Raw genomic sequence first — 13,243 nt, forward strand, 5'->3', positions numbered from 1 at the left:
AAATTAAGCGAGTTCACATGAGAGCAATCCCAAGATGGGTAACCCACTGGAAAGTTCTCGTGTGAGTTCCCAAAAACAAAACCGTTAGGGTGTGGTAGGGGCCCAAAACGGACAATATCGTGTTACGGTGGAGTCGAGCACGAGATGTGGTGGGGGCCGGGGCCAGGATGTGACAATTTCAATATCATGCTACGGTGGAGTCAAGGCCCCCACCACATCCCGGGCTCGACTCCACTGTAGTACGATATTGTTCGCTTTGTACCCCACACCCTCACGGTTTTGTTTCTGAGCTCGACTCCATCGTAACACGATATTGTCCGCTTTGGGCCTCGACCACGACTTCATGATTTTGTTTCTGGGAACTCACACGAGAACTTCCCAGTGGGTCACCCATCCTGGGAATGCTCTCGCCCGGACTCGCTTAACTTCGAAGTTCCTATGGAACCGAAAGCCAGTGAGCTCCCAAAATGCCTCGTACTAGGTAGAGATGGGAATATACATATAAGGCTTATAGGATCCTCACCCCAGGGCGATGTGGGATCTTACAATCCACCCCTCTTAAGGGCCCGACATCCTCGTCAGCACACTTCCGACCAGGGATTGGCTCTGATACCAAATTGTCACATCCAGACCCGGGCCTTCACCACATCCCGAGCTCAACTCCATCATAGCACGATATTGTCCGCTTTAGGCCCCGACCACGCCCTTATGGTTTTTTCTGGGAACTCACACGAGAACTTCCTAGTGGGTCACCCATATTGGAATTGCTCTCGCGCGAACTCACTGGCTTCAGGTTCCGTAAGAACTCCGAAGTTAAGTGAGTTCGCGCGAGAGCAATCCTAGGACCCACTAAGAAGTTCTCGTGTGAGTTTCCAAAAACAAAATAGTGAAGGCGTGGTCAAGGCCCCAAGCGAATAATATCGTGTTACGATGGAGTCGAGCCCAGGATGTGGTAAGGGCCCGGGTCAGGATGTGACATAAATAATATAATATTAAAATTTGTTAATTGTCCTGCGTTTTAGTCCGACATAGCACTAAACGCATCACTGAGTTAATCCCACCTTAGTGTAGTCTAATCCAATCCAGCTTAATTCCTGAAGCTAGTCCAGTCCGAGAAGTCCAGTGCAACAAATGCACCCTTATACTTCACGAGTCATGACTAACTAGGATTGGGTATTAAAAAAAAAATTTTGATTCCCAACCGCCCGTACTACACGACAGTTTAGTTTGGTTTATAAAACCGTCATGTAGTTGGTTGGGAATCTTTTTTTTTTTTTTTTTTTTCAATTTTTGGTGGTTAAACCGAACTACACAAACCTTAATCGGTTTGCCAATCGGTTCCCAAAATTCTTAGGGAGCGATTAACCGAATCAACTCGCATATATTTAATTTTATTTTTTAATCATAATTAATATGTGTAGTAAAATGAATGGTTAGTTATTTATGAGTTAACGTGTTTCCACCACATGAAAACAAAACCTGATTAGTTTAAGAGTCGCTTTGAAGAAGAATAGGGGCACCATTTGGAGAATGCAGCAGCTACTGTTTTGGCGCTCTCCTTGCACTGCTTCATTTGTGGTTTCTTTTGAACAATCACTCGTATTAGTGTTATGTTCTGTAGTTTTTGGAAGAGAAATTTATTATGTATTTTCATCTTCACACAAATCAAGAACCAATCCAAATCAGCTCGCCACATTCGGTTAACCAACCTAATCGATTTTAGACCCAACTTGGTCAATTTCGATTTGTAATTTTGACCCAAATCCGACTCAAACCAACTTGCACCCACCCGTATGACCACCTTATCCAAAGTAAGTGACTACCAGAAGGATCTCAATTAAGTTCCCATTATACCCTCCCCAACCCTGCTGCTGCTTCAAAACGTCAGTGGGCAATTCTTGAGACAGAAAAGCCCAACGGCCATGGCAATGCACTCCTTACTTCACCTTCCAAAACCCACTTTCCCGCGCAAACCCCTTTTCCCTCCGCGCCCAAAACCTCAAACCCAACCGCCAAATTCCCACAAAAACTTGGTGGGTCTACTCGGGGCGGGTCTGACACTGGCCTTCGTCGGACCCGCCTCAGCTTCTGAGCTGCTGCCCTTGAATGAACCCTCCAATGCCCTCTCCTTGCCCACCTGGGCCATTCACGTTTCCAGCGTCGTTGAATGGTGAGAGAGAGAGAGAGAGAGAGCACATTTCTCTCTCATCTTCTTGTGATTTTTGCAAATGGGGTTTCGTGAATTTGTTTTAAATTTGCATTTTCTTGTTAATTGGATTGAATATTTGTTAATTTGAATTTGGTTTGTTTGGTTGTAAGGGTTACAGCAATGGCATTGGTGTGGAAGTACGGGGAGAAGTCCGGGTTCGAATCTTGGAAAGGGCTGTCTTGGGGGATGGTGAGTTTATATTCCAGTCCTACAAATTACTGCGATGAATTTTTTATTTTATATGGTTGTTTGGAGTGATCAATGGTTGAATGATAAAACCAAATAGCAGAAATTGTTATCATGAATAATGTAGAACTTGTTACTCCATTTAAGTACTTTGAAGCGATTGTCCCCTTTGTTTCCACTAGTTTTTCGGCTGAAACCGTACTATTCATATCAAATAACTAAATATTTTTCCTATTGCTAGTATAAGTGTGGAGATTTGCAATTGAAATGAAAATCACGGTGGAATTACTTTACATAGGATTTTCATATTCCCTTTTGAGTGAATCTCTGAAGCGGCACGCCTGCGTAGGAGCAGAAATTTGACTATTGTTTTATGTTCTTCCTGTTTTGTGTTTATTTGTGAGATAGGTAAACATGAACTTTATAGAATGAAGTGAAAAACAAGAAGGAGACTCAATACTACAAACATAGCGCCTAGGGAAAACTAACTATGAGCACAAGCCTAGCACACCAACCGTCAACCTAAATCTCCCTCTGAATCAGGAAGGACGATAATCAAGGGAATGCTTCTAAAGTGTTTAGGCAATGATTCCCAAAGGGGTGATTGAAATAAAATTAAAAAATCTCTGCCTACTGTCAAAGATCCTACTTTTCCTCTTCAACCTCACAATCCAAGTAGAGGTCGGAACTGCAGAATTTCAAGGAGGAAAAACTATCTTGTTTGCCCAAATCCCCATACTCGCAGCAAGAAGTAACAATTTATACCAAATGTTAGGAACAATCTACTAAAAATTTTCCAAGTAAAGAAGACACGTAAACACGTATGCTCAGCTGACTCATCCTCCTCTTTACACAACACACACTAGTGAGGAGATAGCAAATATCATGAGCCACCAACCAAGCAAGATTTGAACTTTAGTGGGTCACCAGTCTTCCAAATAATTTTATCGATTTGTCCTTCGTGCTTGATTTTTATAGTTACCATTAGTGGGTAAAAGTCTCGAGTATATCTTCGTGATGGCATATCCATGAGTTGACTATAAGGTCAAAAACTGTATCACAGAATGGTAGATTTCCTTTACCAGGTACTTCTGTGCCAACCATTGTTTACTTGAATAGATATCATCTTTGAATTTCTTATTTTTGCTAAGTTGCTTGGAAGTTAGAATATAAGGGCACCAACAAACAAGCTCACAAGTTACAACTTTAAGTTTTTTTTTTCGAGAGAAGTTACAACTTAAGTTGGCAGCCTCATTTCTACTTAACTGACTTTATAATTCAAACGGATTAGGGTCTCATATTTTAGAACTTGGCTTTTGTCTTATGTAGTCTTAAGTCAAAAGTTTAGGTCTCCAAGTTACTATTTATCCCTTGGGGAAGAAAATGGGTTGGGGGCCGGCTGGTTGAGGAGATTTACATAGAGCTTGCTTTGCAGTTTGTATAAATATTCAAATGTCTACTGCCTCAGTTTAACTTTTAATTGATTGGTGTAGGTTCCCTTGCTTGGTGGAGCATTATGTGCATGCACTTGGCATTTCTTTTATAACTCTGAGTCTCTTGAAGTAAGTACGGCAGTGTCTCTTCCATGTTTTTACAAAACTTGATATGTTTAAGAGGCGGGGAAATGAAATAACTCAAACCAAAAACAGAGTTTTGATCATGATCATAACTTGTTAACAATCAATAGCTAGATTCTTATGATATTGTCCCTTCAATTACAACAGCAACTGACTTTGAGAAAAAATTTCTACATTGACTTTGGGCCTCCTCAATGAATTGCAGGTACTGGTGGCTCTTCAAGCAGCCCTGACAGTAATAGGCAATGCCACAATGTGTTTTGCTGCATATCGTATTTACAGATCATCCGAAGAACGCTCCAAGAATCTTTGAAATTTGTATACATGGAAACACAAATCTAATTCCTACAAGGTAATTTATCTCCTTGTTAGACCAGTGAAGGTGACACGTTAAGAAAGAGGTAGTGATTTTTCTGTGTGTGCAGGATTCTGGGTGCAGAATTACGTAAGGTTCACTTAAATGATGGTAGAAACTGAAGCATCGATTTGATGTCACTGTCATTTGGAAGATTCCATTCAAAGTGTTGAAAGGAGCCTGACGGTCAGGTGCCACCATGTTTCGAACGGTAGGAGTTTGTCTACCAAGTAAATTTACTGGAACCTCTGTTGTACAATAGACATAGGGTTTCTTGCAATTGAATTAGTGATAGAAATTACAATCTTTGCGTATTTTATGCATATAATTTTATTTGTTATTCTGCTCCCTTATGGTATGCTTAACTACCTGGGATTGCTTTAACTGATATGATCTAAAACTGATAGAGCCTAACTTTTTGAAGCTTTTTAATGTTATATACACTAGTTGAGCCGCTTCGTTAATCTTGATGTAGCTAGCACGTTGAAGACAATTTCTGTATTCTCATCACTAGTTGAACGTCTTGTTAATCTCAGTTTAATTCGCTCCAGAGGCAACGCAAGTTCAGACATACTTAGTCCGAACCTATGCAAAATTTTTATCGTTTTGCAGCTTATATGCTCGTTCTTGCATCAGAAACGGTATACTTTTCTTGATTCCACTATTGGTAAGATGGCTTAGATTTGTGATTAATTTGCCATCATTTTCAAATGAAAGCTAGAAGTCACTTTTATGGTTTAGTACAACTTTCAAATTGCTTTCAAATCGTGGCAGGCATAGTAAAACCCATTAATTTTCCAGTCCTTTGGAAAGTTAGATGTCCTTTTTATGTTATGGTGCAATGTCTCCAAATTGCTTTAAATTTGTGGCCTAAAATCCCACAGCATTACTGTGTATGTTCTTCCTCTTTGCGGTACATGTCAGTAAAGGTGACCTATCCAATAATCTCTGGCTTTGCACTGCTCTGCTTAGTTCAAGTGGTTAAGAGTATTAATTTTGCTATGAGGTCATAGCTTCAATGTTACGTGTCATTCAATGTTGTGAGCGTTTTAGCTGTTAGATTTGATTTCCAATCTCAGTCATTCATTCTTATATGATTTAATGCAACATAGTATTGAAAAAACTTCCGTATTGGAAATGTTGAATATTATACATATAACTAGGTCACATGAATTGTTTGCCACTCATCCTGAAGTCAGATCTGTGATTGAGTGTTTGACTTAATTGTTAGTGTCTATTGAAGGCAACATTGATGTCATGCCAACCATTCATGTGAATTTCTGGGTGAGCAACTCAACTCTCCAAGAGGTATAAACTAATATACTACGTGCATTTACTCTTAATCACATGTTCATGATCACATGCCCTAAAATTTAAGCTGTTAAATTGATCAGCCTAACGTAATTTAGGTCACTTGGTCAGAGTAGTGTGCCCATTCCTTCCATCTAAGTTCGATCTTCTGCATAAATTAGAATAGATTAGAATGTTTCTCATTGAAAATAAAGAGAGAAAAAAATGTTCAACCTTGGTGAATGAAGATGTGGGACAGATAGGCCACGGGTAGGGTGAAATTTCCTATAGCCTCTCCGGGTTTGGAATGAATGGATAACTGTAGTTTGTCACCAGTTGTCCTCTTTTTCAAAAAGAAAAAAGATGTGGGAAAGAGATACATTTCCAATTCTTTTGTCTCACTTTTACCCACTTCCGTTAATGGACTGTTAAATTTAAACTTATATTAGACATTTCAGTTTTTATACATTTATTTACCTCCAGCCCTCACACTAAACAAGTCTCAATTTTATTTTTAACAACTCTAATTCAAACACCTAAATTTTGACCATTTTTAAAAATAAAATTTGTCCACATTTGCTTTAAATGATTTTTTTGGTTTGGGAAGTATTTTGGATATGATAGGTTAATGGTAACTCTACGAACAAATGTAACCCTTATTTTAGTTGATACAATGATTTTGTTGCTCAGAAATTTTGTATTGATTGAATAATTTATTTTTCAAAATGCCCAAAATTTATGCGCTTGAATTAGAGTTGCCAAAAATAAAATTAAGACTTATTTAGTGTGTAGGCTAGAGGTAAATAAATGTGTAAAAATTGAAATATCTAAAATACCCTTAAATTTAACAGTCTAAATAACAAGAGTGGGTAAAGTGAGACAAAAGAGTTGAAAATTTTAGTTTTCAAAAAGCAAAATGAGACAAAACCAGTTTTAGAAGGTAAACTGAAACTCAATGATAGTTTCTCCGGGACCTGGGGGGGCATTTCGACTAATAAGCCTTATAGCAATGCATATGATTATTTCATTGGATTGTTTTGATTTAGTGGTGCATGCATGTTGGTCCCTAGGATTGCGACCCTTTACATTTCATTGCCACAATTTTATTTATGCATTAATTTTGTTTATGATGATTTAGCGTGTTTTGTTACAAGATTGTCAATCGAATGATTCTAAACCACACGTGTACATATTACGGAGATTTCTTTCAAATGTGTAATCCAAGTTAGACAATCTGACATGCACGACATCATACTAGACCATGTAGTTAGAGAAAATATACCTCAATCTAATTTACTTATATTCATTTATGTAATGACTTACATAATACATACATGCATGTTTACATACAAATCATCTGTGAACTACATGTATCAAATAAAAGCCCAACATGAGTATTAATTTAGAATATATACAATGGCAAAGCTAGGAATTATCGTGAAAAATTGTGGACATTTATTAAAGGTCTAAGTCCAGGGTTTGCAAGAAGATTATGTGAACTACCCAGAATATTCGTAGGAGAATTTGAACTAACCAAAATATTCGCAGGAGGATTTGGACTACCCAAAATATTCAAAGGAGGATTTGAACAACAGTATTATTTGAACGAGGATCCAAGCACCGTTTCTTGTTGTATCGTGCTATTGCATAATTGTATAATGAGCAAAGTTTTAAAAATGCTAAGCGTTAGTCCAGTGACAGGCATGGCCTAACGCTTAGGCGATCACCTAGGTGGATTTGAATAATTTATTATATATCGTATAAATAATTGTCTATTTATTATATAACATATAATATCTAAAAACATTAAGTATAACATTGACTATAAAACATATACTATATAAAAAATTGATTAATTTTCTTAATTACTTTGTTGAATATGATGGTACAAGATAAAAATCAAATGATTACAAGTTCATAATACTTTACAAAACATTTTTTTTTTGAAGCTCATATAAATTTATAGTGAGTTTTAAGAGAAATAACATTGTCAAACAACTGACTTAAAAAATATTGAAAAAGTGAGCAAATTAATCAGACAATAATTGAAAAATAAAATAAATCTAAATATATATTATGTAACATCCCACATTATATGCCAACCTCCATATAGCACGAGGCCTTTTGGGAACTCACTGGCTTCGGATTCCATCGGCAGTTCGAAGTTAAGCGAGTTCGGGCGAGAACAATCTTAGGATGGGTGACCCATTGAGAAGTTCTCATGTGAGTTCCCAGAAACAAAACCGTGAGGGAATGGTAAGCCCAAAGCAGACAATATCATGCTACGGCGGAGCCGGTCTGGGATGTGACAAAACGGTATCAGAGCCATTCTATCATGTGGTGCGAGTGTGCTGACGAGGATGTCGGGCCCCTAAGGGGGTAGATTGTAACATCCCACATTGACCAACAAAGAGGGGCTGATGTGCTTTATATGTACATGCCCACCTCCATATAGCACAAAGCCTTTCTGGAACTCACTAGCTTTGAATTCCATTGGAACTTCGAAGTTAAGCGAGTTCAGGCGAGAGCAATCCTAAAATGGGTGACCCACCGGGAAGTTCTCGTCTGAGTTCCTAGAAACAAATCTGTGAGGGAATGGTAAGCCCAAAGCGGACAATATCGTGCTACGGCAAAGCTGGTCTGGGATGTGAGAAGATGGTATTAGAGCCACTTTGCTGTTCGATGCATATGTGCCGGCGAAGACGCCAGGTTCCCCTTAAACAGGGTGGATTGTAAGATCCCACATCGATCAATAGAGAGGGGGTGATGTCTTATTTGTACATGCCCACCTCTATATAGCACGAGGCCTTTTGGGAACACACTGGCTTCGGATTCAGGCGAGAGCAATCCTAGGATGGGTAATCTAATGGGAAGTTCTCACGTGAGTTCCCAGAAACAAAACCGTGAGGGTGTGGCCGGCTCCCAAAGCGGACAATATTATGCTTAGCGGAGCCGGTCTGGGATGTGATCCGACGACGTACTTGTGAGTGGGCAGTTTGTTTTTCTACGTATACATAGTTATAGTTTCCATAAATGCGTATTTACTTCATTTTTCGCTTATATTGCCTAGTATCATTATTGTGATATGAGTTGTGATAAATGCTACTATATGGTTAGGATATTACTGTCATGACAATCATATATATATGTACATGCTCATCTGCTGCACCTCAGTATTAGTACTCCACCTAGGGTCAGGGCCAGTCTGTCACATGTATGTTCAGATCTGCACCATTCGCTCGCCTTAAAGCCAAGTTAGGTGCCAGTCCTGTCGTACAAATTGCACTAGGTAATTCCCACTCGTATGTGACGCGCGTCGACGCCAGTTTTCACGTGATCATAGTACTAGAGCGTATTGATTACACCCAGTCCTGTTGTACAGGTTACATTATGCAACTCCGACTCGTGTGCTAGCATAGATTAATGAGCCATTTATTATACTTGTTTATCACATGATTATATTACTGTGGCATTTGATATATCATGACTTGGCATATTTCTGGTTATAATGTTGTTGTATTATTGTTTACATACTTACGTAGTATATTTTAAGGAAACTATACTTGTTTTACAGTGAGGGGTTAGTATATTCGAAAATAAAGGTTTTCTTACAAGCATTGTTTTGCTGACCCACTCAAATTTGTTTTTTCGCCCCTCCAAGACCTAGATAGCTGCACTCTTTATGGCGTTCGAGGAACTTTCGGCAGTTCAGATATTATCCTCTTTTAGACGTATGAACTTATCCACTGTTGTGTAATAAGTGTACTTTAGTTACTTTGACTACTCTACTGTAGTTTTACTGTCCATTATACTCTGAATAATGGGGTCTTCCCACAATTGCGCACTCTTTCACTATTGAATTTTAATTAGTTCTAGTTTAGCTTTAATTTATTCACTTTTTCTCATCACTTACCCTTATGGTTACGTCACCTCATGGTGACGACCAGCATGCTTCGACTGTCCTAGGTCGGGGTGCGTCAGTTTGGTATCAGAGTCACTATGTCGTGTGGTGCGAGTGTGCCAGCGAGGACATCGGGTTCCTAAGGGGGGTAGATTGTAACATCCCACATCGACCAACAAAAAGGGGGTGATGTACCTTATATGTACATGCCCACCTCCATATAGCATGAGGCTTTGTGGGAACTCACTAGCAAGAGCAATCCTAGGATGGGTAACCCACCGGGAAGTTCTCGTGTGAGTTCCCAAAAACAAAACCGTGAGGAAATGGTAAGCCCAAAGCGGACAATATCGTGCTACGGCAGAGTTGAGACTAGGATATGATAATTTGGTATTAGAGTCACTCTGCCGTTCGGTGCGGATGTGCCAACGAGGATGTCGGGTTCCCTTAAATGAGGTGGATTGTAAGATCCCACATTTACCAACGGAGAGGGGGTGATTTGCCTTATATATACATGCTCCCCTCCTAAAAAGCCTCGTGCTATGGGAAAGGGAGCACACACATATAACGCACATCACCCCCTCTCCATTGGTCGATGTGGGATCTTTCATATCCTAGCTGGACTTCGCCGTAGCATAATATTGTCCACTTTGGGCTTACCATTCGCTCACTGTTTTGTTTCTGGGAACTCACACGAAAACTTCCCAGTGGGTCACCCATCCTAGGATTGGTCTTGCCCAAACTCGCTTAACTTCTGAGTTGCGATGAAACCATTTGGTCACATATCATTTTTCCGGCCAACCTCGACCACGACTGGACTCTTATTAGGTATAGACTTATTCTCTATATTGCTAACTTCAAAATGGCTTTTGAATCACTAAGTTAGTTTTTGACTATGAAAGTTGGGAAGAAATTCCTAGATTTATGGGAAAAGTTGATCGTGGCCATTTGGTCACTTTCAAGCCAAATTCCTAGACAACACATACCACATTTCAACTTTCTATGAATATGAATCGATTCATTACATTCCTAGCTTTAATTTGGTCTTTGTAGAATTGTTTTTGGTTGACAATCAAGCTCATTAGAAGCTTTGAAATTTGGACCTTCAACCTGCAAAATGCAGGAACTCATGAAGAAAGCGAGCATAAGTGTACTCGCAGGTGCGAGGTCTTACATGGGTCCTTGGTGCGTGCAGTGTGTGGCTAAAAATGCAGCCACTTGTGGCGGCACGTCCGACATTTGATTGACCTTCTGTCAATTTGTGGAGATCTGTGACGTCGAGTAGATCAATTTAGTACATTCAAACCTTATGTTTGGGCAATCTGCGGAGGCTGAATGTGGTGCAATGATGAAGGAATAATGTCATGGTGGCTGAAATGATGAAGTGGGATGGCTGGAATTGCAAGGGGATGCACAGTTTTGGGAGAGAATGGGAGAGAATGTGCTGCAATGATGAAGGAATAATGTCATGGTGGCTGAAATGAATGAATGAAAAGTGAATGAATAATGAAATGGGAAAGCATGTGAGTGACAACTAGGTTGAATGATGATGAGTGCATGTGGCTGAATGAAAATATGTGAATGAATGAGAATATGGTGCGGCTGCAAGGTTGTAGTTTAGGGTGTTTGAGTGAATGGTTGAGATGGTTTGATGAATGAATGTGTTTAAATGGTTTAAAACAGGAAACAAGGCCCTTCCTTGCCGTGCAAGGAAGGGAAACACCAAGGGACACACGGCAAGGGTTTTAATGTTGCAAGGGACATTGTTTTGTGACCTAGAATAGGTAGAAGTCCTTGATATTGCTCAAACATAAGATCTTTAGGTCTTCAATTTCGTCCATTCCTTTTGCTCCAAACATAAGCTATCCATTCCAAGTCCAATTTTGCTCCAAAATGCTCCAAAATGCATCTTTTTGCTTCCTTAGCCATATGAACCTAAAAACACACGAAAATGGCTTAAACTACTAAAACAACTAGGAATTAACAATATAAATGCACGAAAACAAGCTAAGTAAGTCGCCTAAATATGCTCCTATCAAATTCCCCCACACTTAGCTTTTGCTAGTCCTCGAGCAAAACAAAACAACAAAAGAACACGAAACTAGACAAAACAAACAAAACACAACCTACACCTTCCAACAATGGTCTCAGGGATTCTTAATGCACATGACATGTTCAAGAACATTACTCACATAGATTTTAGTCATCCTTATACTTAAGTACATACTTAATCATAGTCACCACATACTAGTTCACAATTAAGCATTTAAAACCATGTTTTGAATGTAGTAACATGCCTTAGAGAATTTGCTCAATTCCTTACAAGATATGCACTCAATTTTCACTCAGATTTTCTAACTACACACCCTAATCTAGTTACATGTGAGAAGATTGATGTAAACATGAAAACGAACACTCACATATATGTATCTCAAAGGAAGCAATTTCTGGAGTTAATAAGCATGTTTAGGTATGATCTCATGAATGGAATGCTCCTACTTAGATGCGAGAACCAGTGACACCATATGCTCATACCAAGTTCAAACTCCACAAATTGAAACACATAACACTCAAGATTGAAGTCACGGGTTATAATGGGGCTTGGGGTGTGTGGATAACAAAGAAGGGATATGGAAAACAAAGGTTCTTAAAGAAATAGTGAGCAAAGCACTTGAATCAACTTAGAATTCACTCTTGAATGAAAACTCAACTTTTGAACAAAAAGGGAGAACAAGCTCCTTTTCCTTGCTTTCTTTCTTTTCTTTTCTGTTTTTCTTTTTCATATGTTTTTCACAATTTTTTTCTTTTCTTTTGAATCTCAAAACATACATAAACACTTAAGAACAAAACATTCTCTCCCCCACACTCATTTTCTTTCATAATGTAACTCAAAAGGAATTCATTTAAGTCATGCTCACTATCTTTTAAGAACAAGGGTGTGGACTGTCCTAAACTAGGCTAGGTGAGGATAATGTGGGTTAACAAAGAATAAAGGCTAAACAAGGCTCAACGGGGTTAACTTAAACATATAATGAAGTAGGATACACGGCAATTTGGCTTTGGTGGTGGTCACTACACAACTTCTTCTTGAATATGTGTTATGCAAATCAATAACATGCTTGGAATGAAATGGGCATGAGTTCTAGCATTTGGAACTATATGATGAAACGCCTTCTAAGTAGTAACCAAGCAAATAATAATGAGACCAAGCAACGACTTTAGAAAACAATAATGCACAGATTTTAACTTTCCAAATAACGTTTAGGCTCAAGTCTCACAAGGTTGTAGCGTTTGTTTGAGTTCCTTCCTTCAAGCATGTTACAGAAACAAATTTTTCTTTTATGATTGCATGTGAAGTCATACATTATAACCATAACCAAGCATATACCAAGAGTAAATCAAACTTTTCTCCATGTTTATAACTCTTTTTAACAGTCATGCAATTACAAACCGAATCCTCATCATTGTGTTGGAAGGTACCCTAAGACACAAACACACAAAAACGACTCAAAACACTCTTTTTAGGTTTTTCAAAACATGTTTTTCAAATTTTTATGTGATTTTCGGAGTTATAAAACAAAACACACTAAAACACTTTAAAACAGCTTAAAAACACTTTAAAACAGCAATGAACAACACTTGAAGTCATGGTGATAAAATCTCACGAATTTGCATCAAATATACTTAGTTACCCCCCCACACTTAAATCAAACATTGTCCTCAATGTT

The 13,243-nt window shown here is 38.8% G+C and overlaps 1 protein-coding gene across 2 annotated transcripts; it reads left to right on the forward strand.

The window, feature by feature from the left end:
* Nucleotides 1-1,845: 1,845 nt before the first annotated feature.
* Nucleotides 1,846-4,791, forward strand: LOC137711407 (uncharacterized). 2 transcript variants are annotated; one of them, XM_068450643.2, is made up of 5 exons: nucleotides 1,849-2,170; nucleotides 2,320-2,398; nucleotides 3,889-3,957; nucleotides 4,178-4,324; nucleotides 4,398-4,791. In XM_068450643.2, exons 1-4 carry the CDS (start codon nucleotides 1,923-1,925, stop codon nucleotides 4,283-4,285), a joined length of 504 nt encoding a protein of 167 aa, XP_068306744.2. In that variant the 5' UTR covers nucleotides 1,849-1,922; the 3' UTR covers nucleotides 4,286-4,324; nucleotides 4,398-4,791. The 2 variants fall into 2 exon arrangements, with proteins under 2 accessions (XP_088551955.1, XP_068306744.2); XM_088695829.1 differs by lacking the exon at nucleotides 3,889-3,957 and having other exon boundaries at nucleotides 1,846-2,170.
* Nucleotides 4,792-13,243: the final 8,452 nt, after the last annotated feature.

The sequence above is a fragment of the Pyrus communis genome, chromosome 6 (genome assembly GCF_041283825.1).
Source record: "Pyrus communis isolate YQ-2024b chromosome 6, ASM4128382v1, whole genome shotgun sequence".
Taxonomy (NCBI): Eukaryota; Viridiplantae; Streptophyta; class Magnoliopsida; order Rosales; family Rosaceae; genus Pyrus; species Pyrus communis.